The sequence below is a fragment of the Corvus brachyrhynchos genome, unplaced genomic scaffold (genome assembly GCF_000691975.1).
Source record: "Corvus brachyrhynchos isolate BGI_N302 unplaced genomic scaffold, ASM69197v1 scaffold4, whole genome shotgun sequence".
In the NCBI taxonomy this organism is placed as follows: domain Eukaryota; kingdom Metazoa; phylum Chordata; class Aves; order Passeriformes; family Corvidae; genus Corvus; species Corvus brachyrhynchos.
In genome coordinates this window covers 1,840,054-1,862,134 of record NW_008237878.1, presented here as the reverse complement: position 1 = coordinate 1,862,134, position 22,081 = coordinate 1,840,054, and the positions used below count along the sequence as shown (strand labels likewise).

At 39.7% G+C, this 22,081-nt stretch overlaps 1 protein-coding gene across 1 annotated transcript in view; it reads right to left on the bottom strand.

The window, feature by feature from the left end:
• The window catches only part of LOC103614371 (store-operated calcium entry regulator STIMATE), a 32,616-nt gene extending 11,331 nt beyond the window's left edge, over nucleotides 1-21,285 (bottom strand). Inside the window, exons 1-4 of the mRNA XM_017732290.1 lie at nucleotides 21,114-21,285; nucleotides 6,683-6,731; nucleotides 4,794-4,889; nucleotides 2,606-2,727 (exon numbers count right to left, since the gene is read on the bottom strand). Of these exons, the coding sequence (XP_017587779.1) occupies nucleotides 2,606-2,727; nucleotides 4,794-4,889; nucleotides 6,683-6,731; nucleotides 21,114-21,285 (439 nt within the window). The remainder of the gene's footprint in view (nucleotides 1-2,605; nucleotides 2,728-4,793; nucleotides 4,890-6,682; nucleotides 6,732-21,113) is intronic.
• Between the last annotated feature and the right edge of the window lie 796 nt (nucleotides 21,286-22,081).

Sequence of the window (22,081 nt, the reverse complement as noted above, 5' to 3'; positions counted from 1 at the left end):
TGGATGAGGCTGGGAGCATCCTGGGATGGTGGAAGGTGTCCCTGCCCATGGCAGGGGGTGGAATGAGATGGTCTTTGAGTTCTCTTCCAAACTGTTCTGTAATTCTGTACTAAACATCCACATTTAACTTCAAAATACCAAGTTCTAAACACACTTGCAACCCCACAGAACTGCATTTTAGTGCCCTCTTCTACCCTACTTGCTTTATTTTAAATAATCTTATGAAAAATAAAGGTGTTCTTTGGGTCAAACTGAAAAATTTTAAATAAACTGGTAATATGAGGGTTTTCACTCCAGAAACAACAGGGACACTTAACAGAAGATGACAGCAAATGATCCAGTGCAACTTGTCCTTTTAGATGGAATTTCTCACTGAGGGCCTAACCTTACTGCACAGCCAAAACCAATAACTTTCCATCTGCTCTCTAATTCTCCTTATATCAGAAGCCTCTTCCACATGATTAATGGAAACACAGATTTGCAATATGCTTTAAAATAGTCCCTACAATAGCTCGATTAAAAACCTAACACACTAAGGGCAGGACAGCACATTAATAAAGATGCAGAAAAGAAAGTTAGTGACTAATAAAATGATCTGATATTAGAAAGAACAACTAAGTAAAGAGGATTTCTGTAATTTCATACATCACTTATATACACACACACAGGAGAATACTCAATAAACAGGTTCAGGTGTTTTAGATGTCCTAATTCAAAGTGACAATACTGGAGCAGCCACAGACCACCTCCACAGCAGAACACAGGTCCATTTGTTGATTTTAAGAGCTTAATTACTGAAGTCAGAAATGCCTCATTACTAAAATAAAACTGGGTTAATTTCAAAAGTCAGGAAGAAATAGTTAAATTGCAGGAGAGTGAATGTACTCCCCACATCTCCCCATTCACCCAGACTGCTTATTATCAAAAGAACATTAAAATGGGAAAGGACAACAGATTACACACACAAAAAAACCCCAAAATGTTATTAAGAAGAAATAAAATCTAAGATCCGACATGATTACAAGTACCTACCTATAACTGTAATAGATGCAACAATTTTTTTCTCTAAATGGAAACTCAAGTTTTATATGGGCTGAAAGCTGCTCAAACATCTTTAAATGGCTTCAAGCCAAACCAACAATCAGAAAATAAGGCTCTGGGCAAGAGGTCTCACCTCTTTCCTTGCCCCTTCACCTTCCCTGGGCATTGGTGCTTACCTAATCCCTTAGAGACACAAGTCTGGGGACTAATCTGGAGGAACTATTTACTTTTTTTACATCTAGTGAATTTTTGATGGTTTAGCTCTCTTGGCCAGTTCCCTGAAGAGTCAGATATGCACCAGTCCAAGGAAAAGAGTGGAAATACTGGACTGTGGCATGTGAGATAAAAGCAGATAAACTGCATTGTGGCAGTGCTGATTTCAACAGCTTAAGTGGCCATAAACTGCACCCTAAAAGATACACATTAAATCTATATAAATCTAACATGCCCTAATGGTATAGGCAGTTATTTCTCCTAAGCTGCTTGTCATCATCTCTAAACCTCTGACATTAAAGCAAATAGCAATTAATGCTACTTGATTGCAAAGTTCTCAAGCTTTTAAAGTGCTCCAGTTTCACAAGGCCTTTATTTACTCTTAGTTCTGTCAGCTACTTAGGATTATTAAAACCAAAGAAATCTACAAAACCAAAATCCTACCAATAATAATTATAAAACTGCTGTGAAAGCTCTTAATTTATTAGGCAAACATTTTTAACTTTAGTAAACTTTCCCCCCTGCCAAACCATTGGAGTTTTTGTTTTTCTCTCTGATTAAGAGCCACAGTTCACTTGCAAGGCAACATCTCCTCCCATTCCTATCTCAAGGAGCTTCAAATGTGATTTTTAGCATGTATACAAAACTTTGATTTTCAGCAACCTGAGAATAACAGACTGAACGAAATTAAATGTTGATGGTGAGTATGTGTGATACTCAACTGCAGCTGCAAATCCACAACCTCTGCACATCAGTGGACTTCTGTGTAATGTAATAGAAGATAAAACTCTGCAACTTCACCTGAAAGTGATTTCACGGTCTGTCCCTCACACATTTTCCACCAAGGATACAAGCCCTACGTGCACAAGCTCCAATGATCATTACTTGAGGAGCAGCACAGGCCATCTTGCCATTCCTTTCACTGAAGGGATGTGGCTGCTTAAAGAGGGCTGGCAGAATTCTTGGTCTGTATCTTCAGACAATGGCATGTGGTTCAGTGAAAGCTTTAATAGAAAATGACCTTCCAGCAACCATTTTTTCAGAAGTGTTTCAGAGTAAATTTATCATATTGGTATTTTTTCCAGGAGATTAGTCAATATCATAATTTGTTGAATCACTCCTTAAAAAAATAAATATTCAAGCAGTTGCTCCAAACTCAGTAAATGCTCAGAACTTGTTGAGCTTTCTAAGACAGAAGGTGCATGCTTAGATATAGAACTTAAAAGAACCCTCATGACAAGTGAAATATTAAAATGATTGTGAAATGATTTTAGGATGAGTTAACCAATTGCTGAAGTACTCTGAGATTCTACCCTGAGAATCATTTCAGTGCCAGAACAGAAACATTTACCATATTCCCCGAAGCGAAGGGACTCCCACTGCTGCCATTCCACAATGCTGCTGACAGCACGGATCCCGATGTAGATTAGCAGCATTCCTAATGTGGCATCCAACAAGAAATTGATAAGGTACCTGAAAGGAAAAATAGAAAAGAAAACAAGGAGTCAGGGTCCATTTTCTGCAGGCTCAGGGTATTTTAACACCATGATAGATAAAAGATCTGCAAATATGTTGAGAAGCCAGAGTATTGAGAACAATCATTTACCTACTTCTGTAATTACAGATAGCCTGAAATTTAAATAGTTTTAGAAGCCTCAGTATTTTATTTCTGTCTTTAAAGATCCCACAACTTTCTAAAAATAGTTATTTTCTAATAATTGTCCACCAAATCTGAGTTTTAATTAACTTCGCATTAGCCAAACATTAAAATCAAGGCCGAGTGTTTGCAGAGGAAGCTCGGCAATTCCGAGCCTGCACGAGTCCCACAGAGGCCACAAGAGGCTGCTGTAAGCCCGCAGCAGGAAGGCAGCAGCAGGAGCAGGGAAAACAGAGGTGCCAGCATCTATTCCACATCCGGGGGCACACCAGGGATGCCCGAGATTCCCAAACACTCGGGGCTCACCCTGGGATGTGTCCTTAACCTGCCCACCTGTACCTGGCACAAACAGGACCTGCTGTGCTGCTGCCAGGCAAGTCTGGATCCGCTTTCAAACTTAAGAAATATTTTTCCTAACGTAGGCTTCGGTTAATACTATGCGGTTTTTTTTCTGCCATCAAGAATCTGCACCCTTGTCTGAGAAATTATGCAGCTCCACACTGTAATTTCTGTTATGCTGAGAACACTGAATAACCTCACTCTCTTACTTGTTCTGTGTCATGTTACACTTAAAAGTGGAATTTGAAAATAAAAATATGTAGACTGCAGAAGAGAATGCACATGTCAGTAAACCCTTTATTTTGAAAACACAACACGAAGGTATTTTTAGTTTTAAAATACCATAATACACTACTGTGCTACAGTTTTAAACACTGACAATTTTTGGCATGCTTTTGTTACCTTACTTGAATATATACTTTGACTTATAAAAATGGAATGAAAGTAATTTGCACCTGCCAGTTTTTAAACCTATCAGGAAATTCTTAAATCTATGAGCAAGGAAAATCCTACAATGATGCCTGGAATTATTGAAACTGTAATAATTATAATTCAAACTTTACAGTTAATGTGCTAAAATAAATACATTTTGCCTAGCAAAATGCTTTGTGGTGGGAAGAGAAAAGCAGTGCTCTCCTTACACATTTATACCACGCAGGAGCACAAAAGGAACCAAAGGGGAACAAGAGATATAGAAAAGAGGCTTGTGCAGCAACACAAGCATGTTCCTTGAGCTGCGTGTCTCTTTTGTTTACCAAAGAACGACAAGTGAGCAGATGCCATTGAAAGGAACTGGATTGGTTCTAAAAGGCAAATTACTGGGCTTTTAAAAGTAATTTCACAGCTTCCATTACCAGCAATGTGTAAGCTACTTTGAGCATGAGCCTTATCAAGAACAAACCCAAGCAATTACCATTTGCTTCAGGAGCTCCTGTAAAGAGCCTGTTGGGGTCTTAGTCATAAAATCTTCAGGTTTAATACACTACAGAGAAATGCTTATCTATTTAGTCACACTGCTCCAAGCATGACATTGCAGAATTAATTTCTGTACTAACTGCCTGGCTACCAAGCAAGATTCCCCATTTTTAACAAAATGAAAATAATACTGCAGCAGCCAATGTAGGTTTTAGAAGAAAATACAAACACAAATGATTTTTGCTAAATAACCCTGAAAGCAACCTCACTTTGTATTAGAGCCTTGCTTTACTACAGTGAACACAACTGGATGTTCATTTCCTTTGGTCCCAGCACCTTCAGTAAACAAACCTGAACTGCAATGTGCAACCCAAGTCCTCATTCATTCACTGGAGAGGGACAAGTAGAAAGGCTTTGCCCTTGGTTTAAAATATCTACACACAGGGCAGACTCCTGCCAGCCACGAACTTGAAGAGGAGAATTCTTAAACCTCAAGGTTTTTAAAGTGGCTGATTTTTACCATGAAAACTGTATTCTGAGCTCTATCTTGCCTTGCCATCCACATACACCATCAAACTCAGCTACAGAACTTCCATAAAGACCAGTTATTCCAAAATTAAACACTTACAGTGAACAAGGGTCTTCTTCTGTAAGGTCTGATAAGTAGACATTTGCAAAGTGGATGAACAACATCCCTATGGCTTGCTTGGAAGTATCTAAAAACCTGTGTAGAGTAAAAACAGTTCTTAAGACCCACAAACAACACAGCCAGACATTGCAAATTTATGTTAATTAAAACTCCATCTCTGCTATTAATTTTTTTTCTCCAAATGAGAACACCAGAATGATAAAAGTATCATGGTATTTAGCCTTTATTTAACAATGTTCCATTTTAAATTCTGCTGCTATTTCTTCTAACAATAACCCAAATCATTATTAACTTGAAACCTACCACTGTAAACATAAAGTCTACGGATATCCTCTTGGTGTCATACACATTATCCAAGAGCTAATCCTGACTAACTCTAGCTAAGTCTTTAATAACCTCCTGGAAACAATGAGTATCCCAGTCCTGATAGGTATTTTGGACCTTTTATGTTTATGCATTTTTAGCAAGCTTATGGCACAGACAAAAATAAAATCCTCATCATGTGCTTGTGGGCGAACAACCTAATAGTGACTAATGAGTCCTTTATCTACAGTATTTCACTTAAAAGCCAGCATATTTTTCACCTGAAAGCATGAAGTGGTTTCACTGAATTTTATCTATAGTGCAGAGCCCAGAACACACTGCAAAAGAATTCCAACCTTGACAGTATTATCTCCAAAGCAGATGATAAAGTCAGAGAGAAAACAGTTTGTTACTCAAAGGGAAAATATAAACCCCCACTTAGACAGTGATTCAGTATTGACTCCAGCTCTTACCATTCTTTTATCATCATCCTTTACACAAAACCAAAACTTTCAGTGGATGTTTCATTAAATGTAAATCAGAAGAATACTAACAAGAGTATTCTGCAGGCAGGAGTGTATTCTATGTATTATACAGAAAAACAACCATTTTGCCTGTTGTTTCCACATCTAAAAAGATCTAAACACCCCAACAGATCCAAATGACATTTTATGCCTGAATTCATCTACCCTCCCTGATAACTGTCTTGAACTTCAATCTCTTCATTCACTGCATGACACAGAAAGCAGTGTTGGAGATGAGGCAGGAAGCCAGTGAGTTACTTATCTAATCAGTACACCACGCTATAAATAGCAATACTTGAGTCCCGGAACAAGATTCTTTGCTTAAAAATTAAGGGCTATCAATGCACTTGTTAGAATTTCAGGCTGAGGTAGACTGTAGTACACAAAGTTTTTGTACTTATTTTTTCAATAAGATAAAGGTCAGTGTTAGCTTTGAGAAGCAGCATTGTATGAGAGGAATTTAAATCACTGAAGTCTTGAACAAGTGGAATGGCAGCCTAACACACCAGTCTCAAAACTGGTGCATCTTATGTTGGCATTGCTTCAATCCAGTAACTCTTAAAATGTAATAAACACAAATACACTTTTTATACCTTGTATTTTTTATGGTTGATGTACTTGTATCTTTTATCACACTGTTTTCTATTTTATACATAGTAGGATACCTACAAAACATGGAATTTTATTTGAGCCCAGCTGAGATCTTCTGATAAGCTTATGCAAGTTTGTAGATGTTCAGGTGCATCTTAGCGCTGCTCTAAGTTTCCATCTTCAGGAAGAAGCACAACTTGAAGCTTTATGTCTAAAAGCACATCTCTGCAGATTCCTGGAAGTGTTCAGTAAGAAATGTCTAGCCAGGAAACACACAGAAGGTAACCTGACTCATGCATTTTGGTAACTTTTTTGGTTCCTCACTGACAGTTACCAATTTCTTGTCATCACTTTTCTTTATTTTAGTCATCATACACAAACATCATCCCTTCAATTTCTAAAACATGCAAGAAGAAAAAGAAGTTAAGAATGAAGCATGCAGAAACTTACCATATCCTCCAGGGACGTCTTTCATGCTTTGGTTCTCTGAAGCGTTTTACTAGGGAGAAAAAAAAAAAAATCATTGAAGTCAATCAGCAACTTCCAAAGCAACAAAAATACAGAAAAGTGAAAGCAAATAATCTGGCAGAAATGTGACATCCTTCAATGAATTGGATCTTTCACTACATCAAACTCCAAGGATCCATTTCTTAAGAAACTGTCTCCCTTCTGTCCCCTCTAAATTCCTAGAGCTCCATCCTCTGACTGCCAATATTCCTCACATGAAACAATAATCCACATCTGACCACCATTCCATTGGCCTGAGCTTTTACGACTGCCCATCCAGAAAATTTAATTTCCAACAGAAAAGCAGGTATTAGAAAGAGCTGTTTCTTTTCCTCACTGGAGACCCAAAGTCAAATTTGAAAGTATTTTCATAATATGGGGCAGTCTATAATATCAGAAAGAAATCAAGTGAATTAGTAGCAGGACAAATACATTCTCTGACAAAGTATCTCTATTTTGTGGGCAAACTGAATTACAAAAGGAAAGCAGGACAGATTTTCTTTTAGTCTGATAATCCCTTCACAAAAAGGTTGACAGTTGTTAACTTATTGAAAACGAAAAAAAATCACTATTAAAATTAATGACAACTATATACAAAGGCAAAAAAGTAGATAAGTTTATCTATTGCAGTTTTAATGCAGTTTATAACACAAACTGTTTGGGCATCTGATAAAAAGCTCCTCTCATACCCTGCCCAGCTACTTCCATGTATTTCCAACCACTCCCAGGTCCATCAAGAAGGATCCAGATGACTCCTGAAGGAACAAGTGTAGGAAAGTAGAGGGACAAGGGGATAAAAGCAGTTGCTGATGTGTAAACAGTGACTGGTCCATACATTTGCACTGTCTGGTCTGCAGTTTGTCCCACTGTCTTAGGAAATGCCATTTCTAACTCCTTCTGGGCAAGAAAACCTTTTTTCCTGCTGGGAACACACACTCAGCCATGCCACAGTTCAGACCTGGGCAGGGGCTGTAGCAGCCTCACCTCTGCCAGATCTAGCCTAATATCCTAACACAGATTTATTCTTTAATTAAGCTCCAAATACTAAATCCTTACACATCCCAAAGACAGACCAGAGATAACAAGGTAATGTGAAACCTTTCCACTAAGAATGGGTTTTACACATGGGTTTTACTTCCTTCTGCCCAAATTTCAGTACCACTCACCAGTTCCTTCAACACAAGTCTTGAAAAATAATTATTTAGGCTCTTATTTCAGAAATGATCTCTTATATTAAAATAAATAAGCCTTGATTCCCCGCCACCCCTTCAAATTGAAGAGATTCTGATTTAAGAGGCACAAACCATAGCAGGTAGAGTCAGCAAAATATCAACAGGTATTTTAACCTGCTTCTCCAGATATTAGTGATGAATTTCAGTTTAATATAGGATGCTCTGTGTACGTCATGCTTGCCCAGCTTAAAAGCCTTTAAACCACATTCTGGTTTCTGAACCAATCTTAACTTTTTCAAAAGTAAGGCAATTTTCCCCAAAATCAACTGTCCTCATAAAACCATTAAATAAATCACCTTCAAGGTGGAGGAGCAGCACTTTCAGGCTGTCAACCTGCCATCTCACTGTCACTGCTTCTGACAGCAGAGAGAAACTGATTCACCCCCATGAGAAATTAAAAAGTGACAAGACAAAAAGACTGTACATTTACACCAAAGATAAAGTTGTAATAGCAACATTTGCCAGCAGTTTTCCCTGTGAACAGCATGACACAAATATAAAACTTCTGTTAAAAATGAGCAACACTCAGCCAAGTTAACCAGTTTGTTATTTATTACAAGTCCTTCCCAGTCACATTATGGATTACTTTAATTAGTGGCACTTTTGTGTAACAACAGGAAGCCACAAAGCATCACAAAACAAGTGCAAGAAACAGAAGTTTCAACTTACTGTGGAGTTAGTGCAAGATGCTTTTCTGCAGACAAAATGGAATTAAACTGCTAAGGTGTGCCTGCTTTGGGCAGGGGTGAACTCCAAGCTCAGGCTGTTGTCTGTTATCGCTATGAAGTTGTGTAATGCCTGTGGATTCATTAATTTCTTTTAAAAATTCACAAAAATTCATTTTGGAAGAGGTTATTCAAAAGCAATTCAACTGAAAGCACTTCAAATTTTATCTGTACTGAGAAACAGACTTGAGACGGTTTGTGTTTCTCTGGCCAGTTCTAGAAACACAACATTTCACTTGAGTTAACATTAAACAGGAGAGCAAGCTTGGAAAGCCTGTCTTTTGGGAATGTACTGGCTGGCTGATCACACCACAAACTTCTATCCCCCCAAATTAAATGAGTAAAATCTTTAGGAGGTGCAACCTGATGAATATGTACCTGTACATTTGAAAGCCCAGTAGATCCACATGAAAGTGCTGTTTTCCCAGCCCAGCTCCTTGCAGCAGTGTCTGTGAGCATCAGGTGTTTCTGACAGATGCAGACATTACCAGGTACTTCCCAACACATCCCTGATAAAGAATCTGAGCCTTCCCAGTAACTACACTGAGCAAAAACCCAACAGACAACCACACTGGTAAGCTGAGGGTCCTCACCATGCTCGCTGTTACTACATTAATTTTGGAACCAAAAGCCAGCATGCTTTTTACAGAATCTTTATTGGCAATTTTTAAGCACCTATTAAATTGGGGAGGGGAAAGCAATTTTTACCCTTTACCTCCCCCAAAAGAAGTCAGGATTGCTGTTCCCAGCCCCACTCCCGGTTTCTCTTGGCAGTCTCAGCACAAAGCCGGGCTCGTGCGTGTGTCAGCTGACAGATGGATCTCAATCTGCCGGCTCCTGCCTGCGAGGACGCGGTGCCGCTCCATATGCTCCAGCTCGGAGCTCCGCACTCGCACCAGCAACGACTCGCCAGAGTTAATATTAATTAACTAATAATGTTCAGAATTTCATGCTGAATTAAATGAAGAAAGAAGTGCTGCTTGTTTATACGTTCAGTGCCAGAATTTTTCAGGAAAGGAAATAAAAGCACTTCTGCCAACAAGCGTGTGAGCTGCCAGATGGACACATAATAGATAAGCATATAAGACACAGTATTGCTTATGCAAAATTCAAGTTCATTGAATTGTCTTCCCACTTCATTGAAATTCTAGGAATAATTAATGCCAGAGAGGAAGGGTTTCTAACACTTACTTTAACATAGCAGTTTTGCAATCAGAATTTCAGAAGACTCGTAGGGAAGAATAAAGGCCAGGACAGAGACAAGAAATAAAATAAAACCTCTCCAAATTGTCAATATGCAAAGCAACACTTGAAATTCAATCCAACCTTCCTCTCCTTCACCTCCTCAAGAAGTCCCACAGGAACTATTTTGCTGATGTGAAGTAACTTCAATATGGATTCAAGAACTCCAAGTTTCTGGATGGCTGCTCTTGTAGCAGCACAAAACTGGCTCATCTCACACCTTTGAAACATTTCTACATATCATGCACTACTGCATTTCTTAGATGCAGGTTCTGGCAGTTCACAGTAAGAATCTTTCCAACCCCAGTAAAGATCAAAGATTTCTCCAGCTCATTAATTTGAAATTAAAAAAAAAGTAAAATCAACATGTTTGATGTCCTCTGCAGCTGCACTACAACAATACTGCTCTTCTGAGGAGAGAGATGGGAATTTCACCTGTGTTTCCAGGGCTTCTCAAAACTCTTTCAAAGATGGGTCACAGACAAAGCATGTGACTAAATGTTTCATTTCGTAAACCTCCTACACATTTCTGTCATCAGAAAAGAACAGCTGAGCTGGTCAAAGAGAAAAGGAGGAAAGGTTGGTGAGGATCATATTTACACGTCACATTCCCATTTCCTGACGTGTGTGGGCAGTTTCATCTGGGACGGAACTGCACCCTTCTCACAAGTGCACAGGCCACAGGAAACAGCCACAAGTTGCAGCCAGGGAAATTCTAGGGTCAAAGAAGTAAAAAATTTCCAGTGGGAGCAATTAAACTCTGCAACAAGTTGTCCAAAGAATGTCCAGTGACTTCAGTCTGATAGACCTTGAGAATTCCCACGGACAATGCTCCAAGCAAGGGGACATGGGCTGGCCCTGCTCTGAGGAGGTGGGAACAGGTGACATTTGGAGTCCCTTCCAAGAAACATTGGTCTGTAAGTCTAGAACTCATTTTTTCATGATCTGATGCTTAAAAAGTTCCAAGATTTGAACCAATTATCAAAGGACTAAAGTAGGGCTAACTGAAAATCAGACACACACATATGCGGAGGGACAGAATTTAACAGTGAGAAATCTGCTGTAGCTTGAGCTTCCCAAATAACGTGTTTGCAACCAGACAGATCCTCCAACACAGCCCTCACAGTGCAAGACTGCTGGGATCTGCAGGCTACTTTGGTATTGATTCAGATGATTTCCAGCACTCACAACAATTATTACAAGTTTCCTGTACAAGGCTGCTTTGCTCACTGAGTGTGGAGTAACAGCTGAAGTTACACCAAGCAGTAGCACCCGAGCTTGGAATTGGATGCAGATTTTCATACGGCCACTCTCAGAGAATGGCACTATTTTCAGAACATTTGGTTATCAGACCATATGCCTCACAAATTTGAACCTGCAAATTCTAACCCTGTAAAAAACTTGTAAAGTCAACTACATATGCAGGCCAGATTTTTATTTTTTAAAATTCTATTTAGGAAGACTTTGAAAAACACTGTTCTACTTGTTAGTATCAACACTTTTCCCACAACAGTGGGAACCACGTCTGTTCTGAACAAAGCATATGCACACTAATAATTCCTGGAAATTCACATGACTATGGAATGACAACTACCAGCGAATTTCATGTTATTTGTGATCTTTATCATTAACTTGAACTTATCTCCCTTTACTGTTAAAGCAAAGCATTTAAGAGGCTTTTCTTGCCATTCCACTTTTCCCCCCTTCCCATTATTTTCTTGGTACCAGCAAAATGAGAATAAGCAATTACATGAGATTACATAGATTTCCCCAAAACAGAATTTTTCTTTTTAGAATTAACTATGCAAGAAACAACATGCCCAATGAGAACAGGCTACAATGATGCCTTACAAAAAATATGTAGGTGTATAAACCATGTATCACTCAGTTGCCAAAAGCTTTTGTGACACTTATGAGCTCAGCATCTCCCCAGTATCAAAGTCAAAAAAAAAAAAAAAAGGAATTCTGTGTGCATCTGTTTTAAGAGAGGTAATAAACATGATTGCAAAAAAGACCAAAAGAATCAGTGTTTTTGGTGTGCTGCTCATTTCTCCAGCCCAAAAATGCACTATGCTCTTGGCAATTCAATTTTTGCCCTACTGGAAATCCTTCCTTCTACTCCTGTGTCCCATTAGCTACATGCCCAAATGCAGCACACCCTGACAGTCTGCTGCTCTACATTTAATTTTTGCTTAAGGACCCAGACTTCTCCACACTTGAGACACCCATTATACTGAAGCAGAAATTATACTGGACTAGAACTCATTTCTAGTGATATTACTGCATTGGAGAAAGACACCATGAGCCATGGTTTCTTCATGATGAAAAAGGTTATGGAATAACTCACTCAAGGGAAAATTTTATTCTAGTCAATATTAGACTGACATACTATGAAGTGCATGAGCCCCCAGCTTTGCTGCCCAGCAAAAAGGATTTTTAAAACCTCTGTAAGACAGAAAACAGTATTAGTCACGTGAGTACCCAAACCCTTTCTTAATTCTACTGTGCCCTTGGCCTTAATGATTCTGTAGTGTAATTAAAAACTGGTCCATTAAAGATGGTCACCCAGGGAGAAACTTTATACAAAGCTGGACAAATAAAGTTTAATGACCCAGCCAGTTGGTTATTCAAGGACACGTCACACTAAAGATGCTGTGTCTGGACAGCCACGAGGTACCTGCAAACCACAGATCTTATCCCAGCCTCTCTGTTCCACTGGCAGCACTGATGATAACATTGTGGTTAAAGCAGCAAAACCTTTGGGGGCCTGACTGGCACTTTTGTCAGAGCAGAGAACAAGGGGCTCTGTTTTACTGCAAAGTTAAACACACCAGTGCCAAGCATCCATCAAGCCCAGCTATCTCATGACCTGGGCTCTTTTGTCTAAGCACAGATGACATGACATGACTGAAAACAAGGTGTCAGCACTGGATTTCACATTATTTATCAAATGGGCAGAAGTGCTTGCTGGATAAATGCTGGTGAAATAAAGTAACTGAAGTTACCTTTGTAAAAACATTTACTTCCTATCTGCTTCCATGACCAGCTAAAAACCTACCTGTAAATTTTGTCTTTACAAAGGTTTAGTGAGAGCTAAAACTTTATAGTCATTCTGTAGGGAATGGCTATCACAAAGTAAAGCTCCCCTTGACAGAGCAGAGGAGGAGAGGACAAATCATGATCAGGAAAAGAACCCTAAATACTGCTATATGAGCTTTGGAATAAATCAGATGATTCTGCTGCTTCAGAAAAGGCAGCCAAATGCATTACATGAGGCTGGTGGGTTTTTTATTCCTAACATGTACGTACTTTAAGCTCCAAAAAATTTTGCTAAATCCTTAGCTTGTACAGATTGGTTGCGGGAGACACAAATAAATCATATTACCTGCATAAAACTCAGCCTAAGACAATTTCAGCAAGACTGATCTCGTGGATCCTGGTAGCACATGACAGTGTGGCTCTGACAGATGCATTAACTTGGCTGTCAATAAAGGAAACAAATACGTCTTAGCAGAGCCAGCAGCTCAGACACACCACATCAACAGCCATTGTCATGAAGCTTTTTTCCTTTTTTTTAAAGGTAAAGCTTACTTTTAAAACAGCTGAACTAACTTAGCAGAGGAAGAATTAGACACAACTTCTCAGTTTTGATTGCTAACCTATTTGCTGTCTCCCCAGAGAGAGCAGCACTTTAAAAGTCATAAAATGCAACTACACACACCCTGTAAACAGAAGCATCCAGCCCTCAGCTTCCCAAAAGCCATGACAATGCCATGGCAATACTAAAAATAAAGGGCTGCAAGTAACTGCTTTAAGAACTCTAAGGTAAACAGCACAAGTAGCTTAGGAAATATTTATCCAAATAATAAAGTTAAAAGCCACAATTCAGTCTTAAGAGACAGGCATTTGTTATCTTTGCATTTAGCATACACAGCACTGCTGGGTCAAGGTGTGCTCTGTTTGAAAGTCATAATAAATCACAGTTTCCCAGCACTTTCAGAGACAGATGCATTTGCTATTCTGTTTCTTCAGCAGGTACGAGATAGTTAAAGCAAAGCAAATCTAAGCTTCCAGTGGAAATGCCTGTGAGACTGGCTTTAGAAAGTTAATACAGATCCCTCTTGCAAACATTTTTATACTCTGAATCAGGTATCATTAAACAACTACTAAATGAAAAAGGAAGGTTGCTAGAAAAACAGCTGTACCATTCCTGTCATGCTATACAAGCACCCAGTGAAGACTGAAAAACACAGTCTACTGTGTTCAAGTGGATTTTTTTTCTCTGTTAGAAATCAGAACCATTTGGGAAACATGAATTATTTAGTACAAAACAAATAGAATCAATCCATATTAATGTGCACTAAGCAGCAATTTACGATTCACAACACCATTTTCACGTACAGCATTCACAAGATCACTCAATAATACATGAAGCTTTCTGAACGTTATTAGTATGACAACAGATATCAATGAACTTTAAGTCATTCAAGCTGGTTGTTTTAAATCAGCTCTTGGGAACAGGCAGAACTGCCAAAGCACAACTTCAAACTCAATCACCATTCATTAAAATATTAAGCAAGGCAGAAACTGGAACAGTTTTAAAAGCAGAAAGCAAACCTGAAATATAAGTTCAGATACAATAACGATGTAAAAGGAAAACTGTAAAAACTTTGTAAAAACAATAAAACAGCAAATATGTTAAATCAAGGAGGCCAAAGGTAGATATAAACTGTATGTTCAGAGGCTGTTTAAATTCTAAAGAGCTTTGCTTACCAGATTCAATCTTTCTAGGCTGAAACTATCAAACAAAGAAAGCATTTAAGTCCTGCGTATATAAAATAACATACGCTGTTAGTCACACCACCTGCCTCAAAGCAAGGAAGGTGTGCTGGAAGATGTTGAATAGCAGCTTCTCCAGCACCAGGAAGGAAGTAAAAGTGATTATTCTAAAAAGGAACTAAAATTTTAGGGGAATGGTTGGTCTTAGAAGCTGGGGGTAGCCAAAAACGTGATAGAAGGTAAAATGACTGAAAACTTATCAAAACGTATCAAATTACAAAAAATGTTTGATTATTATTAAAAAAAAAAAAAGGTGCAGTGCAACATCTAGAGGAAAGAAATCATAAAACCCAGAAAAAAACAAGTTTAGTAACTTCCTTGACATGACTTTCTCCTGCTGTAGCTCTGCACGTCTGGGAACTAACTCACACCTGGAACTATGAATCTGAACCTTGAAGAGTGAGCTATGAGGAATTTGAACTGTAAATCCATTTTAGCTCATTTTCATTCTCAACCTTCCTTACATATGACAACAAATATATATAAAATGTGTGATCAGGGTAAGTGGCAGAAAAACAGGTCTTCAGTATCATGACCATCACTGTGAACAGGTTTAGTTATTCCTGACTAAACCCTAAAACCTCATCCCCACACCACATCACCAGCAAAGGCAGACTCATGCAAGCTCTGAGCTTGTTTTCAGTTTGCCAGAGATTTAACAAACTGAGTTTCACAGGGAATAATTTTTGCTGAGAACAAGAAATCTTTGAGAATGCAAAGAATTTCCTACCAGTAGGCATGAGAAAGCAGACCTGATTTTTCACTTCATCAACAAAATCCACACAGATAAGACCTTGTTAAATACCACTTTAAGAATGCAAACTTCATTAACCATGAAATTAATATCACCACAGAACGCAAAACTGCACCCTGTGTGTCTGTACAAATCAGCTCCTTACAGATTTAATTATAAAACACTGGTAAAGAAGACATTCACTATGCACTTTAGAGTTAAACACCAGTCTAGCTAACAGCCCAGAAGTTCATCCTAATTAAACACAGCTTCAGAGTTTCTCGATAATTTATCATTTTAACAGTTTACAAGTGTCAGCATAACTTATCCTTTTTCCTAAGCATTTCATAATGTGAATGACATGTGTAATTGTACTTAGAACAATCTTATTATGGGGCCTACAACTACATCCAGCAATCAGCTGAGTAATAAGAAAATGTAACACTTTCTGAGCCAGCAAGACAAAGTAGGGCATCAGACCTAATAAAAAGAGACTTACAGATTGCAGATTATTTGTCTAAATTGGGGCCTTATTTTAATTGTCTTAACTTTTACTGGCATGGCATTTCAAGGACACTTAGTGACAGTAAAATACTAATGACCTGACATGATCAGGACATGAGGACCAATAAAGTGCTATTACAATCTATGTCAACTAAGAATTGGACATCTTGCAAGCAGTTTTAATAGAAAAACAGGTTATTTCCTTCACTTAAAAAGGATCAGCTGAGCAGTTCCCAACCCTGTTATTACTTGCTTTTATACAGCATGAAATTTGTCAGCAAGATTTGCCTTTTTCTGGAGAGTTCACAATGGACAGAATTTATTCCACATAGATGTTCCATATGTTAAAGAGTACTACAATCTTAGCATGGTAAAAGAAAATAATTTACTTTGCTAATTTAGCCAGGGTTGGACTTCTTTCTTCTTCTACAGCTCAAAGTGCATCTCTCCTATTTGTCTCAAGCACAGCTCAGGATGTCACAGAGGCACTGGAAGGGCTGATGATTTATTTAAAACAAACAAGCAGCAGCAATGCTACATGGCTGCAAGCGATACCTCACCATCTGGGGATAAGGAAACACTGGATCATTGTAAGGCACAATTTACTAGGCCGTGACCAAAGTGACCTCACAGGGCTTTTCCAAGTCCTGCAGCTACAAGCAGACAACCTACACACCAACAGCTACTGCAGTGCACTGCGATACCGATCGTCACTAATTGCCATGGAATGGGACCGAAGGAGGAAGAGAATAACACATATTTCTACTACCATCACCCCATCCTGTTTCCTCCCTGGCCCCCAGCCAGCCGGGAGGGAGCTGCCTCAGCCCTTCACTGCCAGGCGGCCAAGCCCTCGGCGGACTGTGGGTCAGGTTAGCGCGTCCCTCCGTCCCTGCACGCCTGCCGCGATGCCGAACCCCCGGCTCTGACCCCGGGCCCGGCTCGCTGTCGGGCGGGGGGCGGCTGTGACCCGGCCAGGGCTGCCCGCGGAGCTGTCCAGGGTCCTGCCCCGACCCCGCCACCCGCGAGTCCTGCTGCTCCCCGGGGAGCTTTTGTCACCTCCTGCTTTTAAAAAATGCTCTCCCAAACCTCGCCTTCTGTCACAGTTCAACAGCACATCTTACTAGTCTTCCTCTACCTGCAGAGGGATTCATCTTCGCTGCTGCGATACCCAAGAGTGCTCCTTAAACTCATTCCCAAGCACACATTGGAATGCCAGCTCTGCATTTACCTGGCAAGTCACCAGGAGCTTGCACTTGTGAAAGTTCTAGGAAAATGAACAAAGTGCGTTTTGCATCGCGTGTTCTGGTGTGCAAGTACAATGCTGTTCATATTTTCATAACTAGGAATGTTCCCATTTGTGATTTGAAACTTCTGTGTGAGACAAGTTCTGATATCAGACACACAAAGGACCCTGCTGAGGGGTCCTCAGGAATTCATGTAAACACACGCTGCGATCACTCAGAGCAAATACATTCAAGGATGCAGCATTATCAAGCCGGAATAATATAAAATCTTTTGAAGAAATGCTTTTATTAATAAAGTTAGCAGGCCACTGCCCAGCATCTCAGGAAATGCCATGCAGAATAAACTAGTAGCTGTTTCTCAGAGGTCTGTGCTTCACGGCTGATGTTAGAGAATACAAAATGTTTGTAATTTCTAAGTCTGCTCAAGCAGAAAGAAAATTGCTATAGAAAACTACTAAATCATATGGTTTACACCTTTTGTATCCAGTAGCTTATTTTATGCTGTTTTGTTAAAGGCAACTGGAATTACTTTTAATTCCTTCTCCCCAGAACATTATTCCCATAAAATTACTCCCTTACCTTCATGCAAATATGAAATAATTCCTCTGAAAAGCACATTTTTGCGAAGGCATTTCAAATTCTACTAAATTACCTACTTAGATAGCTTATTATGTGAAAAAGCATGTCTTCTCCTTGGACAGCTTTTTAAGTGGGAAAACCTTGCTGTAAAGTTAACTAGCATTAAGGATATAGTCTCAAGGTATTTCCTTTAAGGTACTGTAAGCAAAGAGAGGACCTTACAATATAGATAGTATATTTTATTAGAATGGTTTCTTTTTGTTTCATCTGTCACTCTCAACAGCAAACTTACCTAGTCAATTATTCACTGCACCTGTACCCAATCATTCCACTATTGTAAACCCTTCTCAGCCTGAGTACAGACATAAACTGTAACAAAGCCATAAAAAGGGAACAGACTCCCACACTCTGGTCTCCTTTACAGCATATTTTTATTTTCCTCACAGATAGACATAAACCTTCTACATGTAGAGAACCAATTGACTCCTCTATTTCAATAACTCATCAATACAACTCACATCTGATTTCTCAGCCATTCCTAAGCAGCCCAAAACAAACACTGCCACACTCTGATAAGGTACCAGTCTTCTGACAAACAAGCTTAGTAAATAAACTACTTAAAACATTTTGTCAGACAGGGTAAAGGAATGGGCAGTGGGTTTTTCCCTATCCCTTTTCCAGGTTTGGGTAATAAAAATGGAGTTAATTAAACCTACGCCTAATGTCATACATGTATGAGAATACCATGCCAACACCCCTCTCTTATCATTCACTACCAATAAAAGCCCAACCACAGAATGCTCAGAAGGTGCTTGCAATTACTCACAGAACACATGGTATTATACTAAAGTATTTAAAGCCAGCTTCGTGGCATCAGGAAATAAACACAAATATTGCACCAAGGAACCTCAAACACCTAAACAGCAAAGCCATCATTTTAAATCAAGATCCTTATGAAATAAGAAAAAAATATGATAGCAGCAAACTTTGAAAAAAATCTGATCTTTGGCCTAGTGACCTGCAGCATAAACATACATTTATTCCATTGAAGGAAACTCATTAAGACTTCCTGTTATGAAGTGGCTTGGCTTAAATAAACCAGGGTGAAAAACAAACGTGTACGTAAGGCCAGAGGGATGAGAACAAAACCAAACAATACACTTAAAACCAGCAGGCTAACAGGCTTGAGAGTTAGTGACCAGAGTCCAAGAGGGCTGCCAGTCCAAGCAGACTTGCCAAAATGAGGCGGTTTTTTATCAGTTAGTTCCCTTGGATAGGGAGTGAGAGCCTGCAGTCAGGAGAGACCCAACAGAAGTCGTCTCACCCAACTTCAGTTCAGCTTTTTGTGTACTGGAACTCCTGTAGCACCTGGGTGAAAGTGTTTCACACATCTTTAGCCTCACAGCTGAGCAGTGAAATTAATTCACAGTAATTAAAGACAACACACAGGTGGGCTCTGATAGTATTAGGTATATTCACTACTGATTCAGACATCAGGAAAGGATCTCCCTGCACACACTTCACATCAAGAACAGGAGGGTACAATTTGGAATCAGAGAGACTAAGGAGTGGATTTGTGAAGCCTTAACTTACAACAATAAAAACCACATGCAAACTTCTACTGTTTTAAGGGGGATAGGGAAGCTCCCATATAAACTCAGGATAGATGATCACCAGCTAAAGCACCTTCTACAAGAAAAAGATTAGGGGGTTGTGACAGGTTGTATCTGAATCTAAAAAAACCCAGAAGGAAGTCATTCATTTAAATGGTAGGGTGAGGTGAGTGAGTGAAACTGATCCTCATTCCCTGTGTTTCAGAACAGGAAGGCAAGAGCTACAAAGAAAAGGAAACCTAGGAATTAATTTCAAATGAACATTTTGTCAGCTCAAAGCGAGAAATTCACTGTTTCTGTCACTTCTTGGTTGTGCCAATTCAGTAGTGAGGGAACAGTGGTAGGCTGATAATGTGCCTGGGGCAAAAGCCTTTCCTACAAGTACCAGAAGACAGTCACAGCAGGGCAGTTCCCACGCTCCTCCTGGCAGAGAGCCACCACATCTTCCATGAACTAAAAACCTGATTCTTAACACATTTTAGCCTTTAAAATACGAAGTTTGAATGATGTCATTGGCAGGTCAGCTGACAGCACAGCTTTACAGCACCTGAACACGGGTATGAACAAAAACGTGGCACACTGGAGTGTCAGACCTTAAATTATTTTGCTTTAAGAATCATCCTTCAGTTATTTGTACATGAACATCCAGCAGTGAGGCACAGAAAAGGTCCTTCTTCTCTTACAGCTTACGTTTAAAAATATTTTCTTTTTTCCACTGAATGCAGGCACGGTAAAATTAATCTAGAAAAGGGCACGTCTGGGTCAGCCTTTGATTTAGCCACTTACCAAAATTTCTTATTCTTTACCTGTCAAATCGAATATTTTTCAAAGAAAGATAGTTTCTGTGCATAAAGAGCAATTGCACAATGTACCTCTGGTGCCATTACTTTAATTTCTTTTACTACAGAGGGTTCAGTACCTTTAATCACAACCAAAGTATTAGAACATCTTCTTCTAGTGTTTCCTTTCAAAAAAAAAAAAAAGAAGACAAGTGACTTCCTCCTTATTAAATTTAAATACCAGACAGTCATGGGTCTTCAGTTCTTTTATTTTTTACAGACAAGAGCTGGAGAAATGATACAGCTGCACACAGAGAATTACCACTGTTCCAAAGGGACCTGACTGCAGTCACAAATCTCAAGCAGCCCCTGCCACTTGTTTCTCCCTCAGCACCAGCACCTCTCTTGTGCCAGACAGCTACAGGACCAGAGCTACTCCAGCCTAAAAGCAACCACAACTCCTCATTTATTTTTCTTGCTGTATCAGTCCTGTGATCCAGCTCCAGCACCTGTGTCATCCCTCCTGCCCCAGCAGCCCAGGGACAGGAACAGCTGTGTAGGTGCCCAGATGTTTGCTAAGGTCACGGTCTCCCTCCGGTCTCAGCCACAAGTTCCTGCTTCGCTGTCACATCAAGTCCCATTTGTTGAGGAAACTTTAAAGGGTTTGGTACAACACACCAGGTGTTTTGCATATGACATAAAAAGGCTAGGAACATTCAGACAAACAGAATTTTTGCACAAAACAGCCCCTAAGAGAGAGAGAACTGCTCTTGTACCAGTGTAACGGGCCCACATGGCATCACCAGCTTCTCCTCCTGCTCAGGGAGAGGCACAAAACACTGTGGAAGAATACGTGTCTGTCAAAGCTGGGACAAACATACCTGTCCCTCTGTTTCTGAATAGATGCACCTTTAAGAATGATAAGTTGCTATGTTTTTGCTCTACTCTCCTTTGGACAAAGACTCCTTTTCTCACCAGTACATTGCGAGGACTGGCTGGCTTCCTTCCACTCCCTTCCGCCACAACTGCATCAACGGTCTCCTCACAGCTCATGGTTTAACAGTACCTAACCCAAGTCAGAAAGTGCAGCCAACAACAAGGTTTTCATTTTTCTTGTCTTCACTTAGTCCAGTGTTACTGTAGAATGCATAAAGAAAAAAAGATACCATCCTGACAACTAACATCTGTAGTTCTTCATCTTTTTATGCTCAATCCATAAGAATTACCTATTTGTATCCCTTAAATTTAAAACCAACACTGTGTACCCATCACCTTCTTACACAGATGTACTCCTGTTTGGAAACTGCTAAAACTTCTGATTATGAGGCTGCAGTCACTGACCAAATGCTACACCAGTGACTACTGCTGCCCTTCTGCCACAGGATGACAGCTACACACATAGCTTTTAGAAGAGCAGTGTAATTGTTAATAGTGACTGAGACACTAAGGCATGCAAATGTCTGAGTTAACCATAATAGTGTGACAGCAGCAGGAAAAGGCATCAGTGCAATTCTAATGTAAACAGGATCTTGGTCTTTAGATCAAACTGCAAAACACATCTGCAAAACATGTTCTCTTTTCCCTCTCCCACTTTTTGCTACTAGCAAGGTCACAGTCAGCTGAGTAATGGCACTGGGCTTCTTCTCCCCTCCTCAACCCAAAGGATACTGACTAGACCACGGGATAGAGTCAAATCCACCAGAACTGTTTCACGTTGTTGTGACTCCCTCACCACAGGGCTGGAGCCACCACAGACCTTCCTTGCCTTTCCACCACAAAAAAAAGCAGTGTAAGGAGCTGCTGCCCATCAGCTGAGCTCTTGTCAGCGGCCACACAGCTCTCGGGCTGC